The sequence below is a fragment of the Sorex araneus genome, chromosome X, assembly GCF_027595985.1.
Source record: "Sorex araneus isolate mSorAra2 chromosome X, mSorAra2.pri, whole genome shotgun sequence".
Lineage (NCBI taxonomy): Eukaryota > Metazoa > Chordata > Mammalia > Eulipotyphla > Soricidae > Sorex > Sorex araneus.
The window spans coordinates 165,410,485-165,431,171 of NC_073313.1; the positions used below are offsets into that span (position 1 = coordinate 165,410,485).

General features: G+C 54.8%; 1 protein-coding gene across 1 annotated transcript in view; it reads left to right on the plus strand.

The window, feature by feature from the left end:
- Positions 1-20,461, plus strand: part of AXDND1 (axonemal dynein light chain domain containing 1) — a gene marked incomplete at its 3' end in the record, with an annotated part of 27,890 nt that extends 7,429 nt beyond the window's left edge. Inside the window, exons 5-20 of the mRNA XM_055121223.1 lie at positions 576-613; positions 1,097-1,217; positions 3,105-3,206; positions 4,481-4,647; positions 6,366-6,438; positions 7,340-7,574; positions 8,473-8,674; positions 10,149-10,242; positions 12,138-12,334; positions 13,391-13,454; positions 14,678-14,788; positions 16,119-16,279; positions 17,796-17,898; positions 18,397-18,479; positions 19,199-19,319; positions 20,393-20,461. Of these exons, the coding sequence (XP_054977198.1) occupies positions 576-613; positions 1,097-1,217; positions 3,105-3,206; positions 4,481-4,647; positions 6,366-6,438; positions 7,340-7,574; positions 8,473-8,674; positions 10,149-10,242; positions 12,138-12,334; positions 13,391-13,454; positions 14,678-14,788; positions 16,119-16,279; positions 17,796-17,898; positions 18,397-18,479; positions 19,199-19,319; positions 20,393-20,461 (1,941 nt within the window). The remainder of the gene's footprint in view (positions 1-575; positions 614-1,096; positions 1,218-3,104; positions 3,207-4,480; positions 4,648-6,365; positions 6,439-7,339; positions 7,575-8,472; positions 8,675-10,148; positions 10,243-12,137; positions 12,335-13,390; positions 13,455-14,677; positions 14,789-16,118; positions 16,280-17,795; positions 17,899-18,396; positions 18,480-19,198; positions 19,320-20,392) is intronic.
- Between the last annotated feature and the right edge of the window lie 226 nt (positions 20,462-20,687).

Sequence of the window (20,687 nt, forward strand, 5' to 3'; positions counted from 1 at the left end):
GGGCAGGGAAGAAGAAGGAGGATGAGGAGGAGGAGGAGGATGAGGAGAGGAGGAGGAGGAGGAGGAGGAGGAGGAGGAGGAGGAGGAGGAGGAGGAGGAGGAGGAGGAGGAGGAGGAGGAGGAGGAGGAGGAGGAGGAGGAGGAGGAGGAGAGGAGGAGGAGGAGGAGGAGGAGGAGGAGGAGGAGGAGGAGGAGGAGGAGGAGGAGGAGGAGGAGGAGGAGGAGGAGGAGGAGTCTCAGTTGTTTGTTTTTTTTTTCTTTTTTGGGTCACACCTGGCAATGCACAGGGGTTACTCCTGGCTCTGCACTCAGGAATTACTCCCTGGCGGTGCTCGGGGGACCCTATGGGATGCCGGGAATCGAACCTGGGTCGGCCCCGTGCAAGGCAAATGCCCTCCCCGCTGATAGCTCCAGCCCCTCAGTTGTTTTTTGTTTTCGCTCTTGGACCACATCTGGCCGTGCTCAGTGGGCACAGCCCCTGGTATCTGTGGGGACGCGCAGGGCTGGGAATGACCCCAAGATTCCCCCATGCCCCCCCACGGCTGAACCCCAGTTTCCCCCACCTCCCCCCCCAGCACCATCATCGCTCCAGACCGTCATCATCAAAAGTCAAGTGTGTTGTTGCTATTCGGGATAGAGAGAGAGGAAGAGAGAGAGGAGAGAGGGAGAGAGGGAGAGGGAGAGAGAGATGGAGGGGGTGGGGGAGAGGGAGGGAGAGACAAGGAGAGGAAGGGAGGGAGAGAGAGAGGAAGAGAGATGGAAGGGGGAAAGAGAGGGACAGAGTGGGAGGAAGAGAGAAAGGGAGAGAGATAGAAGCAGAGAAAGAGAGAAGGAGGGAGAGAAAGAAAGGGAGATAGAAGATGAGGGAGAGGGAGAGAGGGAGGAAGAGAGGGAGCCATCTTGGGAATGAACCCCAAGATCTGAGTGGCTTTCCCAGGGACCGGGGCTGTTCCCTGCAGGGCGGGGGTGTGTGTGCAGCGCTGCGGGTGGAACCCCAGACGTCCGTGTGTTCAGGCCCTGCTGCACCCTGGGGACCACGCCGCCCCGAGCCCAGCGGCTGTCCGGGACCCCTACGTGCCTGTGTCTGCCCCTGTAGAATCGTCGAGGATTACCACGAGCTGTACTCGATGCAGAGACAGCGGCTGGAGAACTGCATCAAAGACCTGATGTCCGAGAGGGACACGTGGAGCATGGCCGCCTACGACCTGGCCCTCAAGGTCAGCGCCCGGGAGCGCCTCCCCCCCCCCCCCCAGGCTGCTGGGGAAACCGAGCAGAAGCGCCGTCGTTCTTCTGGTTTTCTTTCCGTCTGGTCTCTGAGCCCCACCTGGGGATGCTCGGGGCTTGCTCCTGACTCGGTGCTCAGGGATCTCACCGGGCGGGGCTCAGCGGGGCTGGGACGGGGGGATGCAGGGCTTGAAGCCCCGTCAGTCATTTGCAAGGCAAGTGCCTTGCCCCAGTGTGCAGCCTGTGTGAAAATACTCCATGTTTTCTTTCCTTTCTTTCTTTCTTTCTTTCTTTCTTTCTTTCTTTCTTTCTTTCTTTCTTTCTTCTTTCTTCTTTCTTTCTTTCTTTCTTTCTTTCTTTCTTTCTCTCTTTTCTTTCTCTCTCTCTTTTTCTTTCTTTCTTCTTCCTTTCTCTTTTTCTCTCTTTTTCTTTCTTCCTTTCTTTATTTCTCCTTTCTTTCCTTCCTTCTTTCTCTTTCTTTCTTTCTTTCTTTCTTTCTTTCTTTCTTTCTTTCTTTCTTTCTTTCTTTCTCCCTTTCTTTTCTTCTTTCCTTCCTTCTTCCTTCCTTCTTTCATTTCTCTCTCTTTCTTTCTTTCTTTCTTTATTTCTCTCTTTCTTCCTTTCTTTCTTTCTTTCTTTCTTTCTTTCTTTCTTTCTTTCTTTCTTTCTTTCTTCTTTCTTTCTTTCTTTTCCTTCTTTCTTTCTCTCTTTCTTTTCTTCCTTCCTTCCTTCCTTCCTTCCTTTTTCTTTCTCTCTTCCTTTCTTTCTTTCTGTCTCTTCTCTCTTCCTTCTTTATTTTTCTTTCTTTCTTTCTTTCTCTCTTCTTCTTTATTTTTCTTTCTTTCTTTCTCTCTTTCTTTTCTTCCTTCCTTCCTCCTTCCTTTTTTCTTTCTCTCTCTTCCTTTCTTTCTGTCTCTTTCTCTCTTCTTCCTTCTTTTCTTTCTTTCTTTCTTTCTCTCTTCCTTCTTTCTCTTTCTTCCTTTCTTCCTTCCTTCCTTCCTTCTTCCTTTCTTTCTTTCTTTCTTTCTTTCTTTCTTTCTTTCTTTCTTTCTTTCTTTCTTTCTTCTTTCTTTCTTTCTCCCTCCCTTCCTTCCTTCCTTTCTTTCTTCATTATTTATTTATTTATTTATTTTTGCTTTTTCGGTCCCACCCGGCGATGCTCAGGGCTGACTCCTGGCTCTGCACTCAGGAATCACTCCTGGCGGGGCTCAGGGGACCCTAGGGGATGGCGGGGATCGAACCCGGGTCGGCTGCGTGCCAGGCAAATGTCATTGCCACTGTGCTATTCTCTTGCCCCAGGATAGAAGTTTTCTCCCTGGTTTAAAGATGAAGTTGAGGGGCTGGAGCCATAGCACAGTGGGGAGGGCGTTTGCCTTGCATGTGGCCGACCCGGGTTCGATTCCCAGCATCCCATAGGGTCCCCTGAGCGCCGTCAGGAGTAATTCCTGAGTGCAAGGCCAGGAGTAACCCCAGTGCATCGCCGGGTGTGACCCAAAAAGCAAAAAAAAAGAAAAAGGTGAAGTTGAGGTTGAGGTTGAGTTAACAATTCAATGAAAGGGGCAGGAGCGATAGTCCAGTGGGGAGGGCGTTTGCCTTGCACATGGCCGACCCGGGTTCAATTCCCAGCATCCCATAGGGTCCCCCGAGCTCCGCCAGGAATGATTCCTGAGTGCAGAGCCAGGAGTCAGCCCTGAGCATCGCCGGGGGTGGCCCAAAAAGAAAAATAAAACAGTCCAATAAAAATGTTGCCGTCGGTTTGGGTTTAATTCAGTCTTTTCTTTCTTCCTTCCTTCCTTCCTTCCTTCCTTCCTTTCTTTCTTTCTTTCTTTCTTTCTTTTCTTTCTTTCTTTCTTTCTTTCTTTCTTTCTTTCTTTCTCTAGTTAATTTCAAGAAATCATGTCGTACTGGCCAAGACGCTCTACCTGCACGAGAAAAGCTGGCACCAGCACGCGAAGCACTTCATCATCCTGCTGTGCAGCCAGGTAGGGCTCCCCAGAGGGGTCTGAGGGGCTCTGCGCCCCTTGCAAGTCTGTTGCGTTTTCTGTTTTATTAGTGAATCCCCGTGAGATACAGTTACAGACTTACAAACTTCCATGCTTGTGTTCATTCATACAATGCTCGAGTCCCCCTCCCCCCACCAGTGCCCATTCTCCACCACCAATGTCCCCAGCATCCCTCCCTCCACCCCCACCCCGTCTCCTCTCCCCCCAACCCCCCGCCTCTGTGGCAGGGCATTCCCTTTTGCTCTCTCTCCCTTGGGTGTTGTGGTTTTGCAGTAGAGGTATTGAGGTATTGAGTGCCCGTCATGTTCGATCTATAGTCCACTTTCAGGACTCTCCCTCCCTCCCTCCCCCTTCCCTCCCTCCCTCCCCCTCCCTCCCTCCCTCCCTCTCTCTCCCTCCCTCTCTCTCCCTCTCCCTCTTTTTTTTTTTTTGCTTTTTGGGTCACACCAAGCGATGCTCAGGGGTTACTCCTGGCTTTTGCACTCAGGAATTACTCCTGGCAGAGCTTGGGGGACCATATGGGATGCCGGGGATCGAACCCGGGTTGGCCGCGTGCAAGGCAAACGCCCTACCCGCTGTGCTATCGCTCCGGCCCCCTCTCCCTCTTCTTCTCTCTCCCTTTCTTTCTCTGTCCTCCATTTCTCTTTCTCTCCTTCTCTCCCTCTCCCTCTCCTTTTTCTTCTCTCTCCCTTTCTCTCCCTCCCTCTCTCTTTCTCTGCTTCTATCTCTCTCTCCCTTTCTCTCTTCCTCCCATTCTGTCCCTCTCATTCCCCTTTCCATCTCTCTTTCTCTCTCCCTCTCCTCTCTCTCCCCCTCCATCTCTCTCTTTCTCCTTTCCCTTTCTCTCTTACCCTCTCTCTCCATATCTCTCTCCTTCCTCTCTCTCTTCCTCTCTCTCTCTCTCTCTCTCTCTCTCTCTCTCTCTCTCTCATCCACTCTAGCCCCACTTTCTGGAGCTTCCTACTTTTTTAGAATATGAACCAGGACGTTATGGATGTCTTTGTGTTTGTTGTTGGTTTGGTTTTGCTTTTGGGTCCCACCCAGCGATACTCAGGGCTGACTCCTGCTCTGCTCTCAGGAATCACTCTTGGCGGTGCTCTGGGGACCCTCTGGGATGCCGGGGCTCGAACCCAGGCCAACCGGCGGTGCCAGGCCAGCGGCCCTCTTGCTCTGGCCCGGACCCCAGTGGATGTCCGTGAGGGACTGGCAACCCAGATCGGTGCAGCAGGGACTCGGTTTCCCGCCCCCCCCAGGACACCGCGGACCTGGCGCTACTGCAGAAGTTGACCGGGAGTTGGCGCGCGTCGGCGAGGAAGTTCCTGCAGGAGGTGGAGCAGGAGGAGGCGGGCGCCCGGCGCAGCGTGGAAGCCGTGCAGGGGCCGGCCTGGAGCGCTGGCGGGACGCGCTTCAGTCCATGTGCGTGCGCGGGGCCCGGGCACTGCCCGTCCAGCGGCCCTCGGGGAGGGGGGGGGGGGAGCCGGGGATGCGCCCCGCGTGGGGGGCTCAGGGCAGCCCGCTTGGAGCCGGGCGGGACCGGACCAGAGTCTACACGCTGGACCCCTGCCCCAGCTTCCCGCCCCTCCCCCTCCCTCCCCTCCCTCCCGCCCTCTCCTTCTTCCTTCCTGCCCTCCCTCCCTTCCTTCTCTTCTTTCCTGCCTTTCCTCCTTCCTTTCTAGTCTACCTTCTCTTCTTCATTCTCTTCTTTTCTTCTCTTTCTTCCTTCTCTCTTCTCTTCCTTCCTCCCTTCGTCCTTCCTTCACCCTTCCTTTTCCTTCACCTTCTTCCTCCCTCCCTCCCTTCCTTCTTTCTTCCTTTGCCTTTTTCTTCCTTCCTTCTTCTTTCCTTTTCCTTCTTTTCTTCCTTCCTTCCTTCTTTCCTCCCTTCCCTCCCTCCCTTCATTCTTCCTTTCTTTTCCTTCTTTTTCTTACTTCCATCCTTCCTTCCTTTCTTCCTCCCTTCTTCCTTCTTTCTTCCTTCCCTTTCCTTCTTCCTCCCTTTTCTTTCCTTCCTTCCTTCCTTCCTTCCTTCCTCCTTTCCTCCCTCCCTTCCTTCCTCCCTTCATTCTTCCTTCCTTTTTCTTCCTTCCTTCCTTCCTTCCTTCCTTCCTTCCTCCCTTCTTCCTTCTTTCTTCCTTCTTCCTTCCTTTTCCCCTCTTCCTTCCTTCCTTCCTTCCTTTCCTTTCTTTTCTTTCTTCCTTCCTTCCTTCCTTCCTTCCTTCCTTCCTTCCTTCCTTCCTTCCTTCCTTCCTTCCTTCCTTCCTCCCTCCCTTCCTTCCTTCCTCCCTCCCTCCCTCCCTTCATTCTTCCTTCCTTTTCCTTCTTTTTCCTTCCTTCCATCCTTCCTTCCTTCTTTTCTTCTTTCTTTCTTCCTTCCTCCCTCCCTCCCTCCATTCCTTCCTTCCTGCTCTCTCTTTTTTTTTTGCTTTTTGGGTCCCACCCGGCGATGCTCAGGGCTGACTCCCGGCTCTGCACTCAGGAATCACTCCTATATGGGATGCTGGGAATCGAACCCGGGTCGGCCGCATTCAAGGCAAACACCCTCCCCGCTGTGCTATCGCTCCAGCTCCCCCCTGCTGTCTTATCTGTCCCCCTCTCTCCCCCTCCCCCACACTGGGCAGTGCTCAGGGGCTGCTCCTGGCTGTGCTCTGGGGGTCCATGTAAATTGCAGGGTGGGCAGTGCCAGGCTGGGCTCACCCAGGCCCCATCTGGCAGGGCCTGAGCGCTCCCACTGAGCCACAGTCCTGGCCCCCGAGACCACCCATCTTTATTTGGGGGGGAGGAGGAGGTCCTCTTGGCAGTGCTGGGGGGCCCGGGACCACTCCGATACTGGCCCAGCTGGCTGGTGCAGCTGCCAGGGTCCGAGGATTCAGTGCCGCTCAGGTGCCTGGCTCTTTTGGGGGCACCTGGGGGATGTCGGGGGGGGGGGGGCTCTCGCGGGACGTGTCCTCCAGCGTGTGCCTGTGGCCCTGCATGACTTCCTGCCCACATGTAGCCCGCGATCCGCCCCGCCCCGCCCCCCCCATGGAATGCATCTGAGTTGGGGGCGTGTGCACTAAAGAGGGGCCGGCCCCGCTGAGGAGAAGCTGCGGAAGGTGCCGGCCACCTTCCCGAGACCCTCCCCTCGCTCTCCTTCCTGCAGTATGAGCGGAGGGCTGGTCCCCACCAAGCAGGACCTCCTGTCAATCACGGAAGACTTCAAGGCGTGGCGGAAGGTGAGCCCCCGGGAAGGAAGGACCCCCCCCCCACCCCCACCCCCTGGCCATGGAAAACCTGGCGGTTCCCCCCGCAAGCTGGGGGGCACGTCCCACTCTTCAGAAAAACACCGCTGGAAGAACAGCTGGAGCCATAGCACAGCGGGAGGGCGTTGGCCTGGCACGCGGCCGATCTGGGTTCGATCCCTGGCATCCCATAGGGTCCCCCGAACACCGCCAGGAGTGATTCCTGAGCACAGAGCCAGGAGTCAGCCCTGAGCATTGCCAGGTGTGACTCAAAAGGCCAAAGATAAATAAATAAAATAAAATAAAGAGCCCGGGCAGAACCATTGCACAGCCGGGAGGGTGTTTGCCTTGCACCCGGCTGACCCGGGTTTGATCTCCGGCATCCCATAGGGTCCCCCGAGCACCACCAGGAGTGACTTCTGAGCACTGCTGGGTGTGGCCCACAAGCAAACAAAAACCGTTACCCAAACAGCCGGGAGACAGTTCAGCAGGCTTGGTATGAAGGAGCCCCGGCAAACGTGGTCCGCAAACAAAATCCAGCCCCCTCCACCCCCTATAATAATAATAATAATAATAACAACAACAACAACAATAAATAGCATATAGTTCCAAGATGGGCTGGAGCGATAGCACAGCAGGTAGAGCATTTGCCTTGCATGCAGCCGACCCGGGTTCGATTCCTCCGTCCCTCTCAGAGAGCCCGGCAAGCTACCAAGAGGATCCCGCCGGCACGGCAGAGCCTGACAAGCTCCCCGTGGCCGATTCAAGATGCCAAACACAGTCACAACAAGTCTCACCATGGAGACGTGACTGGCGCCCGCTCGAGCAAATCGACGAGCAACGGGATGACAGCGCGGACAGTGCAGTTCCAAGATGCAGTTCCGTGTCTCCACAGATGCTGTTGGACATGAAGAACAGCATCTCGGGGGAGGCGCTGTCCTCCAAGTACGACTCGTTGAGAATCATCCGGCACGTGGAGGACAACTGGGTGGACGTCAGCTGCAAGATCCTATCCCGCCACCGGGATCTGACCGGGAAGATGCCCACGGAGCACAGCAACATGCAGGACATCCTCAAGCTCACGGAGCAATTCCACGGCGAGTTGGAGCTCAGGATGAGCGGGAACAACGGTGAGCACCGAGCGTGCCAGGCTGGTCTGGAGGAGTCCTTGGTCCCACTGGGCCTTGGCACAGAACCACCGCCTAGGTTGGCCCAAGATTCATCAAAGAGGGGCTGGAGCCATAGCACAGCGGGAAGGGCGTTGGCCTGGCACGTGGCCGACCCGGGTTCGATTCCCAGCATCCCATAGGGTCCCCTGAGCACTGCCAGGAGTGATCCCTGAGTGCAGAGCTAGGAGGAACCCCTGAGCATCGCCAGGTGTGACTCAGAAAAAAAAAAGAATTAATTGTTGGGGGCTGGAGCGATAGCACAGCGGGCAGGGCATTTGCCTTGCACGCGGTGGACCCGAGTTCGATTCCCAGCATCCCATAGGGTCCCCCGAGCACCACCAGGAGTAATTCCTGAGTGCAGAGCCAGGAGGAGCATGACCAGGTGTGACCCCCCCCCACAAAAATATTAATTGTTGAAAATAGATGAGAGGCCGGAGCATGAGTCCAACAGGGAAGGTGCGTGCGTTGCACATGGCTGACCCGGGTTCGATCCTCAGCATCCCATATGGCCCCCCCGAGCATCGCCAGGAATAGTTCCTGCATGCAGAGTCAGGGCAAAAGCAAAAACAAAATAGATTTTAGTTTGCTTTTTAGGAATACTTCTAGAAATTCATTTGGTTAGAAATTCATCCCTTCAGGGCTTGAGCGATAGCGCAGCGGGAAGGGCGTTGGCCTTGCACGCGGCCGACCCGGGTTCGATCCCCAGCATCCCATAGGGTCCCCTGAGCACCGCCAGGAGTCATTCCTGAGTGCAGAGCCAGGAGTAACCCCTGCGCATCGCCGGGTGTGACCCAAAAATCACAGAAAAAAAAAGAAATTCATCCTTTCATTTTTTGTTATTTTTTTTCTCACTTTTTAGGTGTTTCTTGGGTTCTCTCCAGGATGATGAATACTCTGGAACACTGTTTGTTCAAGATCAAAGCGTTAACGAAGGCGTCTGAAATTCTGACTTCGGAGTGCGAGGACCTTTACCAGAGGATCTGTGAGCTGCTGTCCCAGCTCGAGACCTTCTTCACCGTCCTGGGGAGTGTTTCTGAGGTTTCCGGCCAATTTTCTGGATTGTAAGTGCGTCAACCTCATTTTCCCTTACAGACATTGTTGTTGGCGGGACTGCAGCAATAGCACAGCAGGGAGGGCGTTTGCCTTCCACCCGGCCGACCCGGGTTCGATTCCCCGCATCCCATAGTCCCTCAAGCACCGCAAGGAGGGATTCCTGAGTGCAGAGCCAGGAGGAACCCCTGAGCATCACTGGGTGTGACCCAAAAAGGGAAAAAAAAGATATTTTTGTTGCTTTTTTTTTTGGGGGGGGTCGAGGGGTGGTTTGTTTTGGTAGCTTTTATTGACATATAACACACATCTCATTTAAGATGCTCTTGGAAAGTGTCCAGCCCACTGGCTTTAGACTGGCCCAGACACAGGGCCAACCGTTAACACTTAATTTAAGGACACCCGTGTCACCTCAATAAAGAAGCCTCCAATTGGGGTCAGAGCCATAGCACAGCGGGGAGGGTGTTGGCCTTGCACGCAGTGGACCCGGGTTCGATCCCCGGCATCCCATCAGGTCCCCTGAGCACTGCCTGGAGTGATTCCTGAGCGCAGAGCCAGGAGTCGGCCCTGAGCACTAATGGGTCGAGGACCCAAAACAAAGAAAGAAACTTTGTAGCAGTCACCCCACCAGCCGCAGCCCCCTGGAAGTGTGTCGGGTGGGGTTCGAGGAGATTGAGCTTCAGGATGACTCAGATGGAACCAGCATCTTCCCTTTCCGGGTGCCCCAGGGTGAGGTATGAGCCCCACCTGCCTTTTGGTGCTTGAGTGACACCTCATGTTTGGCTAGACCATGAGTTTTTGGGTTTTGTTCTGGTTTTGGGTCCCACCCGGCGATGCTCAGGGCTGACTCCTGCTCTGCGCTCAGGAATCACTCCTGGTGGTGCTCGGGGGACCCTGTGGGATGCCGGGGATCGAACCCGGGTCGGCCGTGTGCCAGGCAGGCACCTTATAACTCTGTGCTCTCTCTACAGCCTCGACTTTTATTTTTGGTCCCACCCAGCGATGCTCAGAGCTGACTCCTGGCTCTGCACTCAGGAATCACTCCTGGCAGTGCTCAGGGGACCCTCTGGGATGCCGGGGATCGAACCCTGGTTGGCTGCGTGCCAGGCCAACGCCCTCCCCACTGTGCTGTCGCTCCGGCCCTCTGTTTTGGTTTTTGGGTCACGTACCCAGCCCGGCAAGGCTCACGACTGACTCCAGAATCACTTCCGGCGGTGCTTGGGGGAACCCTACGGGGTGCTGGGGATCGAACCCAGCTCAGCCGTGTGCAAGGCAAACGCCCTTCCCTCTGCCGGGTCGCCCTGGCCCAGATTTTAATTTTTTTTTTTTTAGCATGGCGCTGATTGCAATTATTTCCTCACTCCCCAAGCACTCGGGGTCTTACTCCCCTTGCCCCGAGGGCTGGGGGGACCCCAGCACAGGAGTTTCCGCCTCCGCCTTCCTGAGCCCTGAGCTCGCTTGCCTGCGACACCCTCGCCCTTTTTGCAGGGTCCTTCAGATGGTCATATTCAACATGATCAAACAGTGGCTTTTGAAGATGGACACCGAGATCAAAAACGGCAGCAGCGAACTCCAGCACAGCGTGAGTACTCGCCCGAGGGTGCTCCGAGGGGGGTCACTTATCTGGGCTGACTGTGGGTTGGGGGGATGGGCGGCTGGGAGGGCAAACACGGGGACTTACAAGGGACCATTGCTCCAAAATGCCACTCAGCTGTTTTCAGTCTGTCTGGGGCAGTGCCTTTTGACTCCCCGCTAACGGTTTGTGAAATAGTGGCCGGGGTGACAGCACAGCGGGGAGGGCGCTTGCCGGGCACGCGGCCGACCCGGGTTCGATCCTCGACATCTCATAGGGTTCCCCGAGCACCGCCAGGAGTGCAGAGCCAGGAGTCAGCCCTGAGCATCGCTGGGTGTGGGCCAAAAAGCAAAAAAAAAAAGTTGTTTTATTTATTTATTTTTATTTTATTTATTTTTATTTATTTTTATTTTAATTCTTTTTTTGGGTCACACCCGGCAACACTCAGGGGTTACTCTTGAGCACACCAGGGAGGGCGTTTGCCTTGCATGAGGCCGACCCGGGTTCTATTCCCAGCATCCCATAGGGTCCCCTGAGCACCGCCAGTGGCTGATTCCTGAGTGCAGAGCCAGGAGTGAGCCCTGAGCATCGCCGGGTGTGGCCCAAAAAGCAAAAAAAAAAAAAAGTTGTTTTATTTATTTATTTATTTATTTATTTATTTTTATTTTATTTATTTTTATTTTATTTATTTTTATTTTCTTCCTTTTTTTGGGTCACACCCGGCAACGATCAGGGGTTACTCCTGAGCACATCGGGGAAGGGCATTGCCTTGCATGCAGCCGACCCGGGTTCGATTCCCAGCATCCCCTAGGGTCCCCTGAGCACCGCCAGGGGGGTGATTCCTGAGTGCAGAGCCAGGAGTCGGCCCTGAGCATCGCTGGGTGTGGCCCAAAAAGCAAAAAAAAAAAGTTCTTTCATTTATTTATTTTATTTTTATTTATTTATTTATTTATTTATTTATTTATTTTTATTTATTTTTATTTTCTTCCTTTTTTTGGGTCACACCCGGCAACGCTCAGGGGTTAGTCTTGAGCACACCGGGGAGGGCGTTTGCCTTGCATGCGGCCAACCCGGATTCGATTCCCAGCATCCCATAGGGTCCCCCGAGCACTGCCAGTGGCTGATTCCTGAGTGCAGAGCCAGGAGTCAGCTCTGAACATCGCTGGGTGTGGCCCAAAAAGCAAAAAAAAAAGTTGTTTTTTATTTATTTATTTATTTATTTATTTATATTTTATTTATTTTTATTTATTTATTTTATTTATTTTTATTTTCTTCCTATTTTTGGGTCACACCTGGCAACACTCAGGGGTTACTCCTGAGCACACCGGGGAAGGGCGTTTGCCTTGCATGCGGCCAACCCGGGTTTGATTCCCAGCATCCCATAGGGTCCCCCGAGCACCACCAGGGGGTGATTCCTGAGCACAGAGCCAGGAGTCGGCCCTGAGCATCGCCGGGTGGGACTCAAAAATCGGAAAGGAAAAAATAAAAAAATATTGGCTGGGCTATAAAAGAATAAAAAAAATTTTTTTAATTAAATAAAAAAATTGGGGCCGGAGCGATAGCACAGCGGGTACGGTGTTCGCCTTGCACGCGGCCGACCTGGTTTCGATCCCCGGCATCCCATAGGGTCCCCCAAGCACCGCCAGGGGTAATTCCTGAGTGCAAAGCCAGGAGTCAGCCCTGAGCATCGCTGGGTGTGATCCAAAAAGCAAAAAATAATAATAATAATAATAAAAATAAAAAAAATTTTAAAAATAAGCAAAAATAAAAATAAAAAAATAAAAGGCACTTGATGATGAGTAGCAGAAAAAAAGGAAAAAAATTGGCTGGACACAAGCAGACACGGTGTCTGCGACGTGCCTGGTGTGGCACGTGGTGGGAAACAGCCCCTCCTGTCCCCGCAGACGGAGGAACTGCACCTGAGCATGATCCGCTGGATGATCAACCTGCTCATCGTGATGGTGCCGCCCTCCGTGGACCAGGACACGGTGCCCAGGACCGAGGAGGGGCCCGAGAAACGCAGCCTGGGCCTGGCCCAGCTGGAGCTGGAGGCCGTGGAACTCACCAAGCGGCTGTACCGGTTCTGCACCCACCTGACCAGGTGCGCGGGGGGCGGGCCCTATGCCTGGGGGTGCTCGGGGAGCACTGCGAGGCAGCAGCCTTCTCCCCGGTGCTGTCTCTCTGCCCCACTGCTTGTTCCGTTTGGGTTTTTGTCTTTAGTTTCAGATTCATGCTGCGCTCAGGGATCACTCCTGGCGGTGTTCGGAGGGACCCTAGGGGATGCCGGGGATCGAACCCGGGTCGGCCGCGTGCCAGGCCAACACCCTCCCCGCTGTGCTATGGCCCCTGCATCCTTCCCACTTGTTCATTTTTTTTTAATACTAGCTTCATCATGGCCCAGGAGTGATTTCTGAGTGCAGGGGGTGACCCCCAAACAGAAAGGAACAAAACAAGGCAAACCCCCAAACAAAAGTATCCTGGGGCTGGAGCGATAGCACAGCGGGGAGGGCGTTTGCCTTGAATGCGGGGGCTGGCTGGGTTCGATTCCCAGCATCCCATAGGGTCCCCCCCCCAGCACCTCCAGGAGTGATTCCTGAGTGCAGAGCCAGGAGGAACCCCTGAGGATCACTGGGTGTGACCCAAAAAGCCAAAAAGGAAAATGGGGGCTGGAGCAATAGTACAGAGGGGAGGGCGTTTGCTTTGCACGCGGCTGATGCAGGTTCAATTCCCAGCATCCCCTAGGGTCCCCCGAGCACTGCCAGGAGTGATTCCTGAGTGCAGAGCCGGGAGGAACCCCTGATGATTACACCCCCAACAATTGCCAGGTGTGTCCTCCCGCCCCCCCCCCAAAAAAAAGCCTAGCAATTTATAGTCCTTTTTATTGATTTCTTTTGGGGCTTTTTGGGTCCCACCTGGCGATACTCAGGGCTGACTCCTGGCTCTGCACTCAGGAATCACTCCTGGCGGTGCTCAGGGGACCCTATGGGATGCCGGGGATCGAACCCAGGTCGGCCGCGTGCCAGGCCAATGCCCTTCCTGCTGTGTCTGGGACTCCAGCCCCAAAGGGTGGCGCTTTAGCTGCCCTGCCCCCGACCCCCGCAGGACACGTGTCTCCCGGAGCGGGCACTCACGCTCTGCGCACCCTTCGCCCCTGCAGCTGTTGCAAAGGTTTGGTGATGACTGTCCCCACCAAGGACCTGGCCGAGCTGACCCTGATGAAGGTCAGGACCCTCTCGCTTCCCCTCTGCCTTGCCTCTCTGTCAGCTTCCTTTGATGACAGCGGACGACCGCCACTCCCACGCCCCGACGCTGGGGGCTGCCCCAGGCTGGCGGGGGGGGGCAGGGGGGTAGGGGGGAGCACCCTGGGGTGCCAGGAGGTGAGAGATGGGTCTCCTGCATGCAGAGTCTGGGGTTGGTCCTCTCAGCATCTCCCAGACTCCTTGTTGCCTGAGTTTCCCCGCCTGCTGGAGATGAGTTCCCAGCGATGTTGCCTTGGCTTTTGCTGAGTACTTGGCTGCTGTCCTGAGCCCTGCCGGGAGTGATTCCTGAGCACAGAGCCAGGAGTCATCCCTGAGCACAAAGCCGGAAGACAGCCCCGAGCACAGAGCCGGGAACCAGCCCTGAGCACAGAGCTGGGAGTCATCCCCGAGCACAGAGACAGGAGTGAGTCCTGAGCATAGAGCTGGGAGTGAATCCTGAGCACAGAGCCAGGAGTCATCCCTGAGCACAGAGCCGGGAGCCACTCTGAGCACAGAGCCAGGAGTGAGCCCTGAGCACAGAGCTGGGAGTCAGCCCTGAGCACAGAGCCAGGATCCAGCCCTGAGCACAAAGCTGGGAGTCATCCCTGAGCACAGAGCCGGGAGTAAGCCCTGAGCACAGAGCCAGGCATCAACCCGAGCACAGAATCAGTAGTGAGCCCTGAGCATAGAGACGGGAGTCAGCCCTGAGCACAGAACCAGGCATCAGCCTGAGCACAGAGACAGGCGTCAGCCCTGAGCACAGAGACGAGAGCCAGCCCTGAGCACAGAGCCAGGAGTCAGCCCGAGCACAGAGACAGAGGTCAGCACTGAGCACAGAGCCAGGAGTGAGCCCTGAGCACAAAGCTGGGAGTCATCCCTGAGCACAGAGCCGGGAGTAAGCCCTGAGCACAGAGCCAGGCATCAACCCGAGCACAGAATCAGGAGTGAGCCCTGAGCACAGAGACAGGAGTCAGCCCTGAGCACAGAGCCAGGAGTCAGTTCTGAGCACAGAGCCAGGAGTCAGCCCGAGCACAGAGACAAGAGTGAGCCCTGAGCACAGAACTGGGAGTAGTCAGCACTGAGCACAGAGCCAGGAGTGAGCCCTGAGCACAGAGCCGGGAGCCAGCCCTGAGCACAGAGCCACCCCAAGAGTGCGGCTGGGCCCGGGTGGGCGTGGCCGGCGCGGTGACCGCCCGCCCCCGCAGAGAGAGTGCTACGAGTGGATCCAGTGCTGCGGCTCGCTGCTGTCGGCGCTCAGGTGCTCCCGAGTGAAGCTGCTGAAGTCCGCGGAGAAGGTGGTTCTGCTGGAGGAAGAGGTGAGCCCGCCCCCACCCGACCCCCCCCTGCAAGCTCAGGCCAGCGCGCGGCGGCCCCGGGCCGGTCATTCCCAGGGAGCCCCGCCCACTCTTGCCTTGGCCCCTCCCCTCCTGTTCCAAACGCTTGGATTTCCCTGCTTCTTTGGCACACCCGGCGGTGCTCAGGGCTGACTCCCGGCTCTGCACTCAGGGATCGCTCTTGGCGGTGCTCGGGGCACCCTAGGGGGTGGCAGGGATCGAACCCGGGTCGGCCGCGTGCCAGGCCAGCACCCTCCCCGCTGTGCTGTCGCTCCAGCTCCGTATGTGGTCTTTTTGCTTCCTGAAGTCTTCCCTAGCTCATTGTCTTTTACCCCAGGGGCCTTTACTGGGGAGGGGGCACCCAGTGCTGCTCAGGGGGTACTCCTAGCTCTGTGCTCAGGGGCTGCTTTTCGGCAGTGCTCAGGGGCCATGAGGTGCTGGGGATTGAACCTGGGCCTCTCATAAGCAAAACTGCATTCCTAGACTCTCACTAACCTTCTTTCTCTCTCTCTCTCTCTCTCTCTCTCTCTCTCTCTCTCTCTCTCCCTTCCTTCCTTTCTTTTCTTTCTTTCTTCTCTTTCTTTCCCTCCCTCCCTTCTTCCCTTCCTCCCTCCCTCCCTTCCTTCCTTCCTTCCTTCCTTCCTTTTCTTTCTTCTCTTTCTCTCTCCTCTTTCCCTCCCTCCCTCCCTCCCTCCCTCCCTTCCTTCCTTCCTTCTTTCTCTTTCTGTCTCTTTCTCTTTCCCTTCTTTCTTTCTTTCTTTCTTTCTTTCTTTCTTTCTTTCTCTTTCTTTCTTTCTTTCTTTCTTTCTTTCTTTCTTTTTCTTTCTTTCTTTCTTTCTTTCTTTCTTTCTTTCTTTCTTTCTTTCTTTCTTTCTTTCTTTCTTTCTTTCTTTCTTTCTTTCTTTCTTTCTTTCTTTTTCTTTCTCTCTCTCTTTCTTTCTTTCTTTCTTTTTCTTTCTTCCTTTCTCTTTCTTCTCTTTCTTTCCCTCCCCCTTCCTTCCTTCCTTTCTTTCTTTCTTCCTTCATTTCCCTCCCTTCCTTCCTTCCTTCCTTCCTTCCTTCCTTCCTTCCTTCCTTCCTTCCTTCCTCCCTCCCTCCCTCCCTCCCTCTCTTTCTTTCTTTCTTTCTTTCTTTCTTTCTTTCTTTCTTTCTTTCTTTCTTTCTTATTTCCTTCCTTTCTTTCTCTTTCTTTCTTTTTTCTTTTCTTTTTCTTTCTATCTCTTTGGCCCCAAATGGTGCATTTTTGAACCACTGCACATATACAACAAAACTATTTCTATACACAAAACTCTCACTGGAAACTCTCACCTAGAGTATGGATGAAGAACTCTTTGAACCTCCAATATACAAGCCTCTCATTGACATAGACCTGGAGGGAGAGGAAGAGGAGGAGGAAAGTGAGGAGGAGGAGGAAAAAGGGGAGGAGGAGGAGGTGGAGGAGGAGAAAGAAGAAAAAGAGAAAAAAGAAGAGGAGCAGCAGAAGAAGAACACGGGGAGGAACTTGAGGACTTTGAGGAGGAGGTAAGTTTTTGGAGTATTTTGGTTTTGACTTGCTGTTGGGGGTCATACCCAGTGCTCAGTGCTGACTCCTGGCTCTGTGCTCGGGGGTGACTCCCCAAGGGGGCTCAAGGGACCACATAGGGTGGAGCACCCTCCCCCCATCACTGTCTAGTGTCCGCATGTAGTGACGTCGGGCCGAGCCTGGGGCTGGTCTCCGAGAAGTAACATCAGGACCGGAATGAGTCGCAGAGTCCAGCTAGCTCCTGGACAGGAAGTGGAGATGTGTTGAGCGACTGAGTGTCAAAGCACCCTTCGCATTCCAGGCTGCTCTCCACTCGTCCCCTCCCCCCCTCTCCCCTCCTCCCCCCTGCAGGGCCCGTGGAGCCTGCCTGAGCTCATTCCCGCAGCCCCTGGAATAAAAGTGCTGAGCGTTCCGGGGTTCAGGCGTGCGGCCCCATTAGCTGACCCGTTCCACCCCTGGCAGTGCAGGTGGTTTGCTTTGAACGCCATCAGGAGCCATGACCTCTGAGCACGGAGCCAGGAGTAGCCCCCTGAGCCAATCCCTTGCCCCTTAAAAGGAAAAAAAAAACCTCCATAAATGAAGGTGGGGGACTGAGCAATAGCAGAGCGGAGAGGGTGTTTGCCTGGCACGCGGTTGACCTGGGTTCAATCTCCGGCATCCCAGAGGGTCCCCTGAGCACCACCAGAGTAATTCCTGAGTGCAGAGCCTGGAGTAACCCCAGTGCATCGCCAGGTGTGACTCTACCCCAAAAAACTTATTAAAAAAACAAACAAACTTGGGGGCTTGAGTGATAGCACAGCAGGTAGGGCGTTTGCCTTGCATACAGCCAACCCGGGTTCGATTCCCGGCATCCCATTGAGTCCTCCGAGCACCGCCAAGAGTAATTCCTGAGTGCAGAGCCAGGAGTGACTCTGTGCATTGATGTGACCCAAAAAGCAAAAAAAAAAGAAAAGAAAGAAAGAAAGAAAGAAAACCAAAAATCAAACTTTTTTTTTTTTTTTTTTTGCTTTTTGGGTCCCACCCGGCGATGCACAGGGGTCACTCCTGGCTCTGCACTCAGGAATTACCCCTGGCGGTGCTCAGGGAACTGTATGGGATGCTGGGAATCGAACCCAGGTCCGCCGCATGAAAGGCAAATGCCCTCCCTGCTGTGCTATCGCTCCAGCCTCCCAACCAAGAAAAAAACTTTTAAACTGAAGGAGGTGGGAAGAATCAGAGAAATAGCACAGTTGGTAGGGCTCGGCCTGGGTTCGATCCCCAGAACCCCATAGGGTCCCCAAGCCCCACCAGTACTGTTGCCCTGAGCCACAGAGTCAGGAGTCAGCCTTGAGCACAGTGGGGTGTGGTCCAGACCCCCATCCCCCCAGAATAAGCTGTTAGCCAATGCCAGGCCAGATGCAGGGTGGGGGGGCTCCCTTTATCCCTGCCCACTCCTGGTCATCCTTCCTGTGTCTCTGTACCCTAGAGACCGTCCACGTTTGCCCAGGAGGAACCGGTCATTCGATTCGTGGGCAGAGACGACAATGTCCACGCGAAGCCTCTGTTTGAAGAACCCATGCTGACGTCCTGGGTGCGTATGTGGAACCCCGACGGGGAACCCCGAAGCTTGAGAAAGAAGAGGGGAGAAGAAGCAGCCTTGGGGGCCCACAGCCTTGGGGCTGCTCCCAGGAACCAGGAGCTCCGAGGAAATGGAATTTATAGGTTCCCCCCTCTGGCCTCGGCCATGGAAAAACCCATGGAGGTTTATTTATTTATTTATTTTTGCTTTTTGGGTCCCACCTGGCGATGCTCAGGGCTGACTCCTGGCTCTGCACTCAGGAATTACTCCTGGTGGTGCTCGGGGGACCCTATGGGATGCCGGGAATCGAACCCGGGTCAGCCACATGCAAGGCAGATGCCCTCCCCGCTGTGCTATCGCTCGGGGGGCGCGGGGAAGGGGAGCCTACAACATAGAATATTCTAGAAATATTGCTCCAGACCGTACCGGAGACCGTGAGCGCGCCCGGCCAGGACTCGAGGCGTAGACTCGAGGAGTACTGAGCACCCCCCCCCCCGTTCCCTTTGTCAGAGAGACTCGGCCCAGCAAGGGACCCTGGCCCAGAAGTACCTCGAAGCCATGCACATCATTGAGCGTGCGCAGGAAAAGCTCATGTGAGTGACCGCCCCCCCCATCACCCCCACACGAGGGCTGGGCGTCCCGGGAGGGGTGAAACGCTGTGTGTGTGTGTGTGTGTGTGTGTGTGTGTGTGTGTGTGTGTGTGTGTGTGTGTGTGTGTTGGGTCAGCTGGGTCACACCTGGCAATGCTCAGGGCTGACTCCTGGCTCTGTACTGAGGAATCACTCCTGGCGGGGCTCAGGGGACCCTATGGGAGGCTGGGAATCGAACCGGGGTCGGCCACATGCAAGGCCAACGCCCTACCCGCTGAACTATCCGGCCACTGTTCAGTGATTCTAAGAGATGAGAGACCGAAACGGGACTGGGAAGGGCCAGAACGATAGTCCGGCAGGGAGGGCGTTTGCCTTGCACCCAGCCGACCCATGTTCACCCTTAGGCGAAGAAAAATAAAAAAATAGAAACAGTTTGGGAGTTGAGCACTTCCAACACAGGTGGCCATGACACCTGCCTCCAACCGTCTTCCTGCTTTTTTTTTAATTTTGCTTTTTGGGTCCCACCCGGCGATGCTCAGGGCTGACTCCCGGCTCTGCACTCAGGAATCACTCCTGGCGGTGCTCGGGGGACCCTAAGGGATGCCGGGGATAGAACCCGGGTCGGCCTCGTGCCAGGCCCACGCCCTCCCCGCTGGGCTATGGCTCCAGCCCCTGCCTCCCCCAGACGCTCCCTGAACCGCACCCCTCCCTGCCCACTGCAGGCAAGTGGAGACCCGGGCCAAACAGGCCGAGGAGAACTTTGAGGAGGTGACCCAGAAGCTGCACTGCACCCTCATGCGGAACCAGGAGCTGGAGCGGGAACTGCAGCTGCACGCCCGGAGGGCGATGGAGAAGCTGCCGGAGCTGGAGGGGGCCGAGGACCCCAAGAGGAAGCCCTCGAAGCGCTGAGCCCCCCCGAGCGGTGAGCCGCCCCTCCCCAGGCCTGTCGCGGGGTTGGAGTCAGCTTCGAGTTTGGGGGGCGGGGAGGGGCGCACCAGAATTTTAGCAAAGAGGATGGATATCTCCCGTGCAAACTGGGCTGTTTTCCTCTGGGGACAAAAAATATCTCCAAGGGAGGGCCGGAGCAATAGGATGGACGGGAGGGTGTTGGCCTGGCACACAGCTGACGCGGGTTCGATCCCCGGCATCCCATAGGATCCCCCGAGCACCGCCAGGAGTGATTCCTGAGTGCAGAGCCAGGAGTCAGCCCTGAGCATCCCCGGGTGTGACCCCCCCCCAAAAAAAAAGAAAAAAATCTCCAAGGGAGACATCCCCTGAGGGCGAGCAGGTGGCAGCTGCCAGAGTCACGGGCCCCCAAGCCATAGGGAAGGAAAAGAGGGGCCGGGGGGACAGGACAGCAGGAAAGCCTGATACATCGCCAGCCCCGGTTTGATCCATGGCATCCCATGGGGTCCCCTGAGCACCGCCAGGAGTGATTCCTGAGTGTAGTTAGGGGTGAACCCCGAACATTGTTGGGTGTGGCCCCAAAAATCCCAAACAAAATAAAGCGGGGCCAGAGCCATGGTACAGTGGAGGAAGCATTTGCTTGACACACAACTGACCCGGGTTCGATCCCCAGCATCCCAGAGGATCCCCTGAGTACCTTTAGGAGTGATTCCTGAGTGCAGAGCCAGGAGTCAGCCCTGAGCACCGCTGGGTGTGGACCATAAGCAAACAAGAAAGAAAGAAAAAAAAGAAAGAAAAGAAGAAAGAAAGAAAGAAAGAAAGAAAGAAAGAAAGAAAGAAAGAAAGAAAGAGAAAGAAAGAAAGAAAGAAAGAAAAAAAGAAAGAAAGAAAGAAAGAAAGAAAGAAAGAAAGAAAGAAAGAAAGAAAGAAAGAAAGAAAAAGAAGGAGGAAGGAAGGAAGGAAGGAAAAGAAAGAGAAAGAGAAAGAGAGAGAAAGAAAAAGAAAGGAAGGAAGGAAGGAAAGAAAAAGAAAGAAAGAAAGAAAGAAAGAGAAAGAAAGAAAGAAAGAAAGAAAGAAAGAAAGAAAGAAAGAAAGAAAGGAAGAAAGAAGAGATAAAGGAAGGAAGGACTGAAGGAAGGAAAGAAGGAAGGAAGGAAAGAAAGAAAGAAATAAAGGAAGGAAGAGATAAAGGAAGGAAAGAAGGACTGAAGGAAGGAAAGAGAGAGAAAGCAAGAAAGAAAGAAAGAGAGAGAGAGAGAAAAGGAGAAAGGGGGCTGGAGCGCTAGCACAGCTTGAAGGGCATTT